The 13,304-nt window shown below is 45.7% G+C and overlaps 2 protein-coding genes across 2 annotated transcripts; one reads left to right on the top strand and one right to left on the bottom strand.

Annotated features, from left to right (window-relative positions):
* Positions 1–3,733: 3,733 nt before the first annotated feature.
* LOC119295453 lies at positions 3,734–4,628 on the top strand. The gene has a single exon (XM_037573871.1). It carries the CDS (start codon positions 3,868–3,870, stop codon positions 4,321–4,323), a length of 456 nt encoding a protein of 151 aa, XP_037429768.1. The 5' UTR covers positions 3,734–3,867; the 3' UTR covers positions 4,324–4,628.
* Positions 4,629–4,647: 19 nt separating this feature from the next.
* Positions 4,648–9,953, bottom strand: LOC119295452 (putative HVA22-like protein g). The gene is made up of 6 exons (XM_037573870.1): positions 9,715–9,953; positions 9,473–9,571; positions 6,370–6,414; positions 6,206–6,269; positions 5,897–6,103; positions 4,648–5,011 (listed from the first exon to the last, which is right to left on the bottom strand). The coding sequence occupies exons 1-6, from the start codon at positions 9,744–9,746 to the stop codon at positions 4,829–4,831; spliced, it is 630 nt and encodes a 209-aa protein (XP_037429767.1). The 5' UTR covers positions 9,747–9,953; the 3' UTR covers positions 4,648–4,828.
* Positions 9,954–13,304: the final 3,351 nt, after the last annotated feature.

Raw genomic sequence — 13,304 nt, forward strand, 5'->3', positions numbered from 1 at the left:
ATCAGAGCAAACTCTTCTCGCAGGGTTCAGTAAGTGGCAACAATGGTCACTTTTGTCAGTGCCATTGAAAGCAGCATCAGGAGAGGATAGAGGTATACCCCAGTCAAATTCGGGTAGGTTTTCAGTCCCCTACCATGGCCATCAAATCAAATGTTAGCATCAGGAAGCTCGCACTCATCAGGAAAGCCCAAATTCATGGGCATTCGAAGCAAATCGGCGAGGGGAAGGGGGACACGCACCTTGCAGAAATCGACATCCATGTAGCGCACCTCTCCGGTGATTTTCGCCCAAGGCTCGCCGTCCTTCGTCATGTCGGCACCGGCGAGGTCACATCCATTGAGCGGGAGAGGGTGGCTTGAGGACGACGACGCCCCTGCTCCACGGCGTCCTGCCTGCTGCTTCTCGCTCAATGATGTGCACCCCTTCATCTCGACAGGGCGGCGGAGGCGGCTGCCGGCGGGGAGGGCGGCCGAGAGGGCGGCGGAGACGGCTGGCGTCGGAGGGGAAGGAGGAGACGGCTGGCGGCGGAGAAGGGCCACGGTAAAGGGGAGGGCGACGGCTAGGGATTTACGAATGGGGAATCGATGCAGAGAGAGAGGGCGAGGGGGCTTTTTGTAAAATACAGAGAGTGCGAGGGGGCTTTTGTAAAATTAAGGCGTGTGCCAAAATCCAGCGTGGCATGCCAAATGTCGCGTCCACAACTGTTTTGTATAAATTTGTTACAGCAGACAAGTTGGAGGGCTAGTTTTGTGGGGTTTTTTAGTTCTTGTATGAAACTGTTCCCACCCCTACAAGTTTATGTATCAATAATGGTATTAACTCTAAATTTAAGGTCAAAGCTGAAGCACGAGAATAGAGGAATCATTATATTTTGGAACGGAGGGAGTATATCATATCTAATATTCACATACAATTTATATCTTGCCTAATATTGGTGAGCAATACAACTAATATCTTGCATAATATGAATGTGCATTGCATGCACATAATTACTAGTGAACCTAATGACATAGAAAGTGGCCTATACAAGAAACGACGACGACACGCTAGAAAAAGGAATTTGCATGCTTTAAATCAAACGATAAAAAATAGCAGTTCAATAACGAAAAATGATATTGGGCGAACGTCAGATTTCTAGCATGTTCCAGCGAATGCTATGCGTGTCACCGAATCACCTGCACGGATCTTGGCATAAAGGACCCCGCAAAAAAACTCATTCGCAACAGAGTGCCCATCGGGTTGGCTAGCTCGTATAGCTTCCATCCAGAAAATTAGGCCCCGTTCAGTATACATGTCAGAAAAACAAAAGAATATAAAAAAGTACATGAATGAAGTTTTTTTTGGGGGGCGGGGGGGGGGGAGGTAAAATAAAAGTACATGAATGGAGTTGGTTGTATAGTGCAATCCTGCGTGGCCCAAAACAGACAAAAGGGAAAAGGAGAGGTGTTCGTTTCATTGGAAACCTTGTGCTCATACTAGTAATGCAACAATATATCTTATTTTATTCATTCCATGCCGGTTTAGTTTCTCTCACTGCCATGTAAAAGTAATTTTTTATTCAGCTTGCACGGTGGTTGCCTCGGGCCTCCGCCTAAAAAAGAGACCAGATTTACGCGATCTTTTGGAATGACCACAATGAGTGAAGCTTTCCATAGGGGGTATTGTAGATGTTTCCTATGACCCGAACGCTACCAAGGGAAATAAAACTATGGAATGGACATTCCTCTCGAAAAGTTTCAAAATCCTGTAAAGCGAACACAACCTTGTTTTCCATTTTACTTGTGGAAAAAATATGCAATCTTGTTGTTTTAGGTACATGACAATTTTTCAAAGAAAAAGTACATGTCATATTTATAATTTTTTGGACTTGTCACATGGCAATGTTTAAACATTTTTTTGTAAAGTTTCTCACATGTCAAGTTTGTTTTGTACACATGGCAATTTTTAGAAAAAAATTCTCATGATCCCATGACAAATCCATATTGTTTTGTCTTCCACACATGGCAATTCTAGGTCTTTTTTGTAATGTTACCACGGCCTTTGGGAAGTTGTATCAACTATTTCATGGCAATTTTATTATTAAGAGCATGACAATTTTATTACTAAGAGCATGCCTATTTTTCTTATTAAAAGCATATAAATTTTATTAATTATACTCTTGGCAATTTTTCGTGCCTTTTACATTTTTTTCATCTGGGCAATTTGATTGGACATATCTAGATAAAACATTTTTTCTCTTGAAGTTCCCATCGGACCAATTATGATGTTTAACAAATTAGAGCATGATAATTTTGGTTTTGGTGGATAACATGTCACATTTTGTTTTTAAATATACCATGGTTAATTTCAAATTAGAGGATGTCAGTTTCATCAAGTATAGCATGCATTCGATTTTATTTTATTTTTCATGGTCTTTTTAGAACAAATGAGAGTACATCATGGCAATTAATGCATCGGATTTTATATTCTTTTTCCTGAAGTTTTAAAAATGACCTTATTAGGCTTAGCTCTTTTCCTCTAGATGCTTCATGTGTCAGCTGAGGGTTCACGTGGACAACTGCTGCAGCGGACGTCGAAAAAGGAACACAATGGTTTGTTCACCGCTCTTCCTGAGATGAACGAATCGTTCGCCCAGGTTCCTCCTAGGAGGTGTTTGGTTCACACAATGGTGATGACAAAGGGACTCATATGAGGTTACAGTGGAGAATGGGTGTAACTGATTCAGCTGCTATTTTGTTTGGTTCCGATCAGTAAAGGTATTGATTTACTTCATAACTTTTGTTTGTGCAATAAAACTTGAATACAACTGAAAGCTGAAAGGGAGATGGAGGACAACTAGAGAGCGGAAGAGAACGCCGGAGAAGAATAACATGTGGCCCGAAAAAGAAGCTGCACAGCGAGTAGAGAAGGGGATCGACGAGGGCCACCATTGTGGCGCTCCTTGCATGGCACCACCGAGATCGGTTTTCCATTGCCACCCCCTACGGCACTTGATTTGACGTAGAAGAATCGGGGCAGAGGGGATCGATCAATGCAACCGTCGCCGGAAACGAAGCGGTAACGGGATCTGTTTCTAGTCTGGGATGGGCGAAAATGCGAAATCGACCAAGACTTGAGGGCGTGATCTATTTAACCCGTATTGGTTTGCGAGCTGACCAAACCAAACGTGATTGACAGTATCAGAACGTGGTGTCATCAGATAACGATTCAAATTGGTCGAATCAAACACCTCCCTAGAGTTGACGATGGCTAGCTATTCGGGCCCTTCATCAACATACATGTCTCTGCAAGACAGCGGGTCTGGCCACTTTTCTTTTCTTTGGTGTACTTTCTCCGCATTGTAACCATCTCTCGCTTTCCCTTTTTCCGCGTTGTAACCATCTCTCGTTTTCGAAAACGAAATGGAGCCCGTGATATATCTGTGTTGACCACGGCTACATCTTCAAAGTTCAAACACAAATAGCCGTGGCCATGAACGACGTGGGCCCAACAATTCGCCGCCTAGCGGGCCCCACCCAGGCATCGCCTCGCACCACGCCGCCGTCTCGCCGTCCACGCCCGAAAATCCTCACCCGTCTCCCACTCCTGTCCCTCCCTAATTCCTCACCATTTCTCAGGCACACCCACGTCTACGTTCCCACTACCATGTGGGCCGATCCACCTCCCCCAGCCAATCATTTTCCAGTTCTATATACTACTGCTATAAAACAAACCTGCTATAAAACAAACCCGCTCTGGAATTATTCGTCTCCACTAGGAGAAATCTTCTTTTCTGTTGAAAAGACACAAGGAGAAATCTTCTCCTCCCCTGCTCCAGCTCGCACCAGGCAGCGCCACCAGCTGTGCGCGATCCCAACTGATCGCGCCATGGTAACGGCGGTGGCAGCCGTGCTGGAGCCTCCGTCACGGTCGCCGCTGCGGCGGCGGCACCGGCTGGCGAACGGGGCGGGTGCTACCACCGGCGACTTCGAGCTCCGGCACTGGCGCCCGGCCAAGAAGAGTAGTTCGTCCGGGATGAAGGGGCGGTGGGTGCCGCCGGAGATCGAGATCCCCAGCGGCGAGGAGGGGGGATACACCAGCCTCCGCGACATCATGTCGTCGCCCGAGTACGCCGCGGCCAAGCAGGCTCACTCCCCCGCGGACGGGGGCGGGGACGTGCACATGATACGCCACCCGCTCGTGAAGCACGCGGCGTACGCGTACCTGCAGCTCACGCCATCCGCGCGGGAGGACCCCGGCAGGTTGTGCCGGCGGAGGCGCGGCCGGCTTTGCCGCCTTGTCCTCGGCTGTCTCGGCTTTGTCGGGGCGTTCTTCACGCGGTGACCTCGGCGTGAGCCTTACGGTTCTTGGTCAACTTTTTTTTTGCCTTTCTTGCTCGTCTTTTCCAGTCCTTTTTCTTGCTCTTTTCCTCGTGTCCGTGTATTTAGAACAGAAGAAGCAATTGACTTGTTCGAGTTTTGATCATGGTTGCAATTCATGTAAATATTTTGGTAGGATTAAGAACAAAAGATGGTAGCAACACCAACACAAGGCTACCTATTTTTTAGTCTACTATCTTGTTCGTCTTTTTCGGTTGTCATGAACTCGAGGATTTATGATGGCGATCCGAAGAACGGATTGTGCAGGAGAATACGAGATTCAACAATGGAAAGGAAAAGCAAATTCTATCATGTTCATCATACAGTGACACAAGTGTAAACTTCACATGGGATTTAATTTGCTATGTACTCTCCATTACATGTGCCTTCTTTCACTGTTTTATCCAATCTATGTACATGATCATCCCTTTCCCCTAGTACTTGCCTGGAGAACTACTTCTCCCGGCGAGTTAGTACTTGCCACTGTACTGTCGACGGGCCGGCTTGGCGCCGGCCATGGAAGCGCGGATAACCTGGGCCACTGCGGCGGCGTCGAGGTCGGCGGGGCCGCCGAAGATGGACTCCTGTGGCGGAGGTGACGGCGGCCGGCGTTTGGTGGCGAAGGGGCTCCACCCGGACGACTTCTTGTTCCTCTGGCGCACATGCAAAAGGTTGAAGAGATCAGAGATCAGAGAACTGATAATTGTCAAATAACATCGTCCCTAGTACTGCTAACGTTGCATCTTCAAGATTCGTGCACGCACATGCCCGATTGGTTGGTGGGGCACGAGTCTATCCTCAAGCTTGATGCTCTCGCGGAACGTGCGCGCGAGTCACGACGACGGCTTCCTATGTTGCCCGTCGCTGTCTGTGCTCTGGGCCCAGGTTTGGACAAAAGCAGTGAGAGCTGACAACGATCAGGGAGGTGATGTGCTTGGGCTAGATATGTCATGACGAGTTAAAAGATCGAGCACAAGAGGATGAGTAGCCTGCAGCCAGCGAAGCTGTGCACCCAATTTTGGGTCTCGTTTATAGTATCTTATTACTAATAGAAAACATAACAGAGGTGCTACATCTAGTCTGATTTACACCGCCAATTTTCATATTATTATGAAGTGCGGGTAGTGGGTTTCACATTCTTCGGGTCATCGATTTTTCTCGATACAGAGAAGGAAGAGGACGCACTCTGGCCTAGTGCTCTAGCCTTGGTAGTTGGCACTGCCCATGGATGGAAAATTTTGCCAAAGTGGGTGCGATGGGAGAGGAGAACCTCTGAGGGGTTGGTTTAGCAGAAACAGGAATGTTATTTAATTGCGTAGCAATTTTGTTTGACGGTAGTTGGAATTACAACAGATCTGGAGTGGTGGAGGCTTTATTGGTACTGGATTTTGTGGCTGTGGCATTGGATGAGGAGCAGAGCAACTGATGAGGAATGGAAAATAGTTCAAATCAAGTACTATGAAAGAGATCTGAGATGACGGAGTAATCACTTCTATGGTTAATGTTTGTGTTGACGGAGTAATCACTTCTATGGTTACCTCTGAAACTGACGGTGCAGGTTCGTCAGAAACGACGGATCGCAGGACATCCATGAAGAAGGCCGTCCCTTTGTCAGCGAAGTTCTGAATATAGAAGGTGAGCAGCTGCCCCGATCTGGCTCTCAGATGCAGCAGCCTCTGCTCGATGTTCGGCTCGTACTGCATCACCATGGGCCTGAGGAAGGTGTCGTACACAATGTCGCTGCCCTGAAGGTCAACATACATATAAGAAGATGGTGCAATTGTTGCTGTGCCTTGTTTTTCAGATTTCATGGGGAAAATGTTCAAGGAATGGATCTACTTCCTCACCTTTGTCTTGGGGTACCACAGGTACACAAAGAAAGCCAGCTTGATTTCTCCGTACATCGGCATCCTGGTATCGACAAATTATGGCACGTGCGCATAAATGAGAAGAAGGGAGCCTCGAAACAGAACAGGGAAAAGATCTTGCAAATGGGATCGATTTAACTGACCATGAGATGAAGCTCTCGACGGCTATCACCATGGCCACTATGATCCTGAAAAGTGTCCACCAACTTAACTATTAGGAGGGCAACATATACTTAGTTTCAGCACAAGAAGTGATGACAAGCTTAAGCAGAAAAGTGCTGGCCAGGAAAGATGAAAATGGTTATCAAGATAATTTTCCATCAAAAACTATTTTCAAATCCTACGACCAGGTTGTTAGGATATGCTATATGATACATTGTCGCTAATATACAATGGTATAAGTATAATCCTAATTCTTATAGTCGGATTGTCCAACCTTTCAAATATGGTTAGACAATTTGGTAAAAAATTAAACTATTAACTTACAATATGTGGATGTTATCTTTGACTATCAGATAGTACATATGCTCATTTTATTATAGACTATTACCACCTTCCAGTATTGTATGTGTGTTTTGTGTGCATAAATATTAATAATAGCTAATTGTTTACCTAACACATAAATATTAATAATCGGCTAAAGTATTTTCTATATTAATAATATTAATTAACATATTTTAAAATAAAATTATAATACCTCCTTTCAGTTTAGTAGGCCTGCACTTATCCCTAGATTGACAATTTAACCATTATAATGCAAGTAATATATCCTAAAATTTATACAACTAGAAATATACCATTTGAAGTTTCTGATGATATATTTTTCGGGAAATATAAATTGTACTACGTTGCTCAAATTGTTAATCAAGAGATATAAGTGGGCCTAATAAACCAGAAAGGAGGCAATAATTTTAGTTTAAAATATGGTAATTACATATACGTTTATATTATGTGTACCCATGTAGTTTTGTTGGCAGTATCTCTGTTTAGACATACGTGTCTTGAATTGTTAAGCCACATTGTATAACATTTTGGTCTTTAATCATATGGTTTTTATTAAATTCATCGCATTAGCATGTGGTGTATGTTTATTTCCAACCAAAGTCTCGTCCATCATCATACCATGTTTTTATCCAATATAATCCGATAGAGTTCGATATTGGGCCACATCCGACCACTCTATGTCCCGCTTCCAAATTCGGAAAGAATGTAAAATAGGATACAATTTAAGCTTATCCGATTGTAGTCGCATCGTTTCACCCATACTAGCAGGTGTGTGACCATGCATTTAATAAAATAGCCCGACAAGTTTGGAAAATATATTTTAGTTAATATAAGTGCATCTCTAGCATATTTCTTGGAAACACCACCATTTCTTAAAAACAAACATTATACAGAAAATACTCACTCTCACTGATTCTTTATAACATTTCTTATCCTTCAAATTTTAAACTATCACCATATTCCTTACATTTAAGGAACATGAGGCTCATTCCTTAAAATTTCATAGGATACTGACAAGTGGATTTCACTTATAGGCTCTGTTTGTCAGCGTGTGTGCACAAAATATAAGGACAACTATTATTTGTGTTATATATTGGGAATAGATTATAAGGAATCTGTTCTACATCATTCCTTAAATATTCATTTTTTACAGATTCTCCTTTCATGGCGTGACCACAAACAAGTTTTTGGGCAGGTCAAGCTAAAGGATATCTCACAAATTTTGCTTTCAAGGCCCAATTTTATCTTCACTCTTCTCTGTTTTGTTGATGAGTTGGGGGTGCCATCAGTGGCGGAGCTATGTGGTGAGCTGCAGGGGCCTTGGCCCCCTCAACTTTGGTAAAATATGTGAAGGAAAAAAATGTTAAAGAGAAAGATTAGAAAAAGTAGGTTCTTTTGGCCCCCCCAAACATCCTTATTTACGTTTGGCCCCCCCAAAAGATGTTGCCTAGCTCCGCCGGTGGGTGCCATGGCCTGGTTTTGCCCTAAGGTAAGAATAATTTTCCAAGGTTCTAACGAAGTCTGGACAGCAGTTACTACAAGGAACCCAGCCATTACACATTTTTTTTCGAATGTAGATTGATAGAGTCGAATGTTAAGTATGGTAAAGACTAAAGGCACAATCACACAAGTAGTAACATACAAATCAGATAATGTCAATTGAAAGAAGAGCACTACATGCAGAAACAACTTGGAACAGTGAGGCAGCATAATATTTTATATTTCTAGCTGTTACTAACTCCACGTCCACATGATTTTAGGCACTCCTATCTTGCAACTGAACCATCGGAAATTTTACCTGCACCCTAGGTACTCATTAGTCATTCCGCTACAAGTTAATAGTCCATTATATGTGTCCCTTTATTGACTTTAACAACTAGGCATGAATTTGTTATTCCCGCCAAAAAAGTATGAATTTATAAAGTTCCCTGAAAATAAAAAAGGTGGATTATAATAATTGATGATTATCTAACCAACCTTTTGCTATTTTACTGTTTGGGTATCCACATTTCTGGCTATTTTTGCATGCCAAATGGTAACATAAATTCAGGACCATACAACTGAACAACTCTAGAGACCTAAAATTCCAGCGCAATACACGTCCTGCTCAGAACAGCGCATTGATATATGATCAAATGGTACTATCATGCCTCCGGTCTCTAGAGACACAGGGCACAAATGTGGAACAATACTAGGGCACTCCTTGATTATAATGCCAAAATGCCAAGTAGCACACAACTGGACATCTAGTGATCAATAATGTAGGAGCACCTCCTAAATCAGCTACTCATAATTTGCCGATAATACGTCCTCAGAGTCAGCAGTGGAAAGTATCATCAGACACCAAACATCCACCTAAAACTGCACCTTATCTAAACAAAATTAAAGTGACACAGAAAAGAAAAGTTGGCATTATATCGCCGCACATGAACCTTTGCCGAAATACACATAAAAAAACAAGGCCATCAATAAAAAGGCTGAAAGAACGAGAACTAAAGTTACCATCATGCATGGTATCACATAAGTGGAAAGAAGAAGGAGAAAAGCAACGCAACCCATCCAAGTTTTGCATCTCACGCTTCCTCCTCTGTTTTTTTTTTCTTTCGAAGGAAAAAAAACAGTTCGGCTCGACGAGTAGAGAGTAGAAGCACAAGCAGGTGAACCAGGCAACCGATCCATTTGTGAATTCTAATGGCGTTGGGTCAGTAGTAAAGTTGGTTGACCAAACGTCGGAGAACGTACCAGTATTGGCACCAGAAGCGGAGCATGTGCGCGTCGTTGGGCCGCGCCTCCACCGTCTTGAAGCACTCGAACGCCGGCATCGCGTACCCGAACAGCAGCCTGCAGCGTCAATGGCGTTCCCGGTTCGCCAGGAGCCACGCGTACGACATCGAATCATTCATTCAATCACATGCATTCCCCCATTGATCGATCGGTCCAACGGGTACGGTGAGAGCGATGGAACGGAGTAGCAGAGGACTTACAGGAGGACCCTGGAGAGGAACTCGCCCAGCATCTCGCCGGGCTGGAGCGGGCAGCGCGCGCGCGGGTTTGCGGCGGCGGCGAGCGTCGGCCTCCGCCCTGCCGCAGCAGTAGCCGGCCGGAATCGCTGAGGTTCTCCAGATGGTGGGGATTTGCGTGGAGGATCGAGCGGCTGTTGCTTGCTGAAGAAGGGACGGGAGACTGAACTTGGAAGCAGAAGCGATGAAGAGGAGACGCGACTGCGACTCTACGGGGCGGGGAGTTTTGCCGAGGCCGGGGCTCACCAATCCCTCTGCAGGTGGGCCCGTGACGTGGCTTTTAGTTTCACCGGTATATCCACCCGGACGCGTGTTCGCTCTGCACCGACGCTTCTGTGCACTTATGTCAGTGGTGTTGTGGGGCCTAGGAGTCTAGGAAATCCAGGTCGCGGTACCTTTTCTTGGTCATCGCTGATGCTATCCGTTTCCCGGTTCGTTTACCTGTTCAACGGTTCATCCTCCCCGTATAAATTCGTGCACGCGAGACGTCCGTGATCGTCCATTCACAAGTCATCCATGCCTCTCTGTTTTTTTCTTCGATAATACTAGATCCACGGACAGGTTTTGACGGACTTCACGGGCCGAGGAATGTGGCCAAGTTTAATTTCCCCCCTGATTTTAAGTGGTGGGGCCCTTCCTACTTAATCAAATCACAGACATTATTCTTCAACTAGCAAAAATGCCCGTGCGTTGCACCGGGTATAAAATAAATCTGAGAGTTCATGTGGTATTAAGCTCAGGTGTTTACCTGTCATGGTGAATAATAAGTTTTCCTAATTAAATTGGTTATAAGACTCATAAAGATTCACTTTATGCAGATTTTATTGTATTCGAAAAGCTCGTAATCTATTTCTCTAAACATAAAACGTACTTCTTTAACTCACTCTAAAGAAATTGAATTATGTGTAATAAGTTGTTGTTATTTAACAACTATGTGTAAAAATCATTATGAAAATCTAACTATTTATGGATCAGCGGCTACTCCTTCGATGTGAGAGTATGCATCATCCGCACACCTGTAATAGTTTCAAATATGTCATATATTAATTCCTATATATCGCAATCCCTATTAACACTAATTCATATTTATGTTTTCCCACTTCAAAAATATGATGACCAGAAAGTAAAGAATTTACAATGCGTGTAACTCTTTTGTTGACACTTTGTCGCCAACAGTAGAAGCACACCCTTCACGCCAACATGACCACTTCCCTGGCCATTATCATCGGGTCTCGATGAGGATCAGGAATATGTACGCAGAGTTGTGGGGCATATTGTACAATGGAGGGTACTGCTCCCCCTCCTAGGTATCGTGCTGAGCGAAACATGGCACAAGCAAGATGCACCGTTGTCGCATTTTCTCTATTCTTCATCCCTCGCTCTCACCTCCCTATCTTACCGATGACATCCATGACATCCAGAGTTGACGAATATCTTGAAGGTTAGCAAGTGCATGCGAGCTTCAAATATCTTCTCTGTTAAGAAATGTTTCTTTTTAATATTTCACTCACTTTTAATTAGTATACTCTCTCCGTCTTAAAATAAGTGTCCCAACTTTGTATCAAATATAGTATTCCCTCCATTTGTAAATATAAGTCTTTTAAAACTACATACGGAGCAAAATGAGTGAATCTTTACTTTAAAATATGCCTATATATATCCACATGTAGTCCGTATTAAAAAATTTAAATACACTTAAATTTAGAAACGAAGGGAGTATAAAATTGTGTATAAAATTGTATTGAGAGACTTATTTTATAACAGAGGGAGTATCTGATAATGTGGTGAAAACTAACAACATCAAGGAATAGTCGGTGCTCTTTCGTAAAATAAATAATCGATGCTAGCACGCATGCACCGAGTAGCTTCTATGGTGTAGCCGGTACAACATGAAGAAAAGCACCGACCGCCCACTGCTTGCCTTATCCCATCGCCACTCCTCTCCTTCTCTTATCCAGATCGCCATCCCAGCGTGGTCCTCTTCCTCTTCTCCATCCAACCCAGCCAGAAGCTTGATCTGGCCGTTCGCCCCAGTCGCCGGTCCCGTGGGTCAGCAGCCTCGCCTCCACCCGATTCAGTCGCGTCCTCCTTCCCAAGGCTTTCTCCGATCTGCCAACCCACCACCCCACCACGCCTCGCTCTCTCTGCCCCCTCCTTCCCCACGCAGCGCCGATGGGGCAGGGCCTCCGCGGCCGCCGGCGCCCTCTGCGACTCCTCTTCTCCATGATTCGCACGCTATTACTCCTCTCCTCCACGATTCGTGGTGATGTTGGGGTGGCATCTTCTTCGAGCGGGAGGTGTGCCTCGTCCTCGCACATGCTCGGCCGCACCATCGGAGCCCCCCGCAGGTTGCCTGCCCGTCGCCCTCACCTTCACTCTTCTTCCCCTTTCAATTCTGCTCTATCCTCTCTGAATATCTCCCCCCCTCTCTCTCTATTCAAGTGTAGAGGCAGTGCTCCGCCACCCGATGCTGTTCTTCGCGTCGTCCCGCGCTCCCAAAGCTGGGAACCGGCTCCCCGCCTCCAAGTTCTCGGCATCGACGTCCCGTGCTGCCTGCATCCTCGCCAAGCCCGACTCGCAGCCGTGTAGCCCGAGTTCGCCAAGGCGCTTCAACTCCGCCGCCGCACCATCTTCTTCAGGCGCTCGAGCACGAGCACAAGCTCGCCCGCGCCCCACCTCTCTCTGCCGCTCCGTTCGCCGCCCGCGGTGCCGTGACCCGTCACTGCCGTGCCCTGCATCACTCTGTAGCCGCGCCGCCTGGGTCGATGCGGTCAGCGCTCCCAAGCCGTTGACCCCGCGCCAGGGGACGACTATTTCCTCCCATGCATGCGCGCCCGTGCTCCAGCCCTCCCCTCCCCATGCTGCCGGCACACTCGCGCCGAGGGGCCGTATCCAGCCTATGCCTGGACGACGGAAGCCCCCCCACTGTCCGTGCGCTCCGGCCAGCTCCCTGTCGCGCTCAAGACCTCCTCGAGTCTTCCCGCCGAGGCCTTCCCGGTGACCAGCCTTTGACTTGGGTCTCCTGTCCGCCTCGGCGCGGACGCCCGCCACGACGCCGGTGGCAAGCGGCGGCGCGTGCCCGGCGATGGAGAACGGCAGGATAAGCGGTGAGAGGCGCGGTGGTGAGCCAGTCCAATAAGAGATAAGGGTTGCGGGTATAATTTCTAACAAATGCAGGGGGTTTTTACGCAAAAACAAAACATTTTTCTAAATTGCCACTAAAACAGGGACTGCGGGTTGATTTATGTAAACCGAGGGGCTTTTTTGTAAAACTGCCAGGACGACGGACGACAGAAACCCAATTCTCTTTATTATATACTAGCAAAAAGGCCCGTGCGTTGCATCAGGAGAAAAAATGGCACACACTCTTAATTTACAAAAAATATTCTATAATCTGAGAATATGTAGCTATTTCTTAAATATATGAAGAGTTAAAAAGGTTGTTAAAAAGATACAGGATTTTTTAATCTTAAAAAGAGATTTTTTTTTGTCTGGAAAAGAACATTTTTTATGGTCTCATGTTGACGCAGGTACTTGTGCCCCCTATTTCATCA

This window comes from Triticum dicoccoides, chromosome 4B, assembly GCF_002162155.2.
Source record: "Triticum dicoccoides isolate Atlit2015 ecotype Zavitan chromosome 4B, WEW_v2.0, whole genome shotgun sequence".
NCBI classification, from domain to species: Eukaryota; Viridiplantae; Streptophyta; class Magnoliopsida; order Poales; family Poaceae; genus Triticum; species Triticum dicoccoides.

Bases quoted from the DNA above. Each gene is read 5' to 3' on its own strand.
- LOC119295452 (XM_037573870.1), bottom strand. From the start codon at position 9,746: ATGCTGGGCGAGTTCCTCTCCAGGGTCCTCCT. The intron at 9,572-9,714 runs GTAAGTCCTCTG...TTGACGCTGCAG, and splicing joins TTCCTCTCCAGGGTCCTCCT to GCTGCTGTTCGGGTACGCGA. The intron at 6,270-6,369 runs GTCAGTTAAATC...TGTCGATACCAG, and splicing joins GTCGAGAGCTTCATCTCATG to GATGCCGATGTACGGAGAAA.
- LOC119295453 (XM_037573871.1), top strand. From the start codon at position 3,868: ATGGTAACGGCGGTGGCAGCCGTGCTGGAGCCTCCGTCACGGTCGCCG.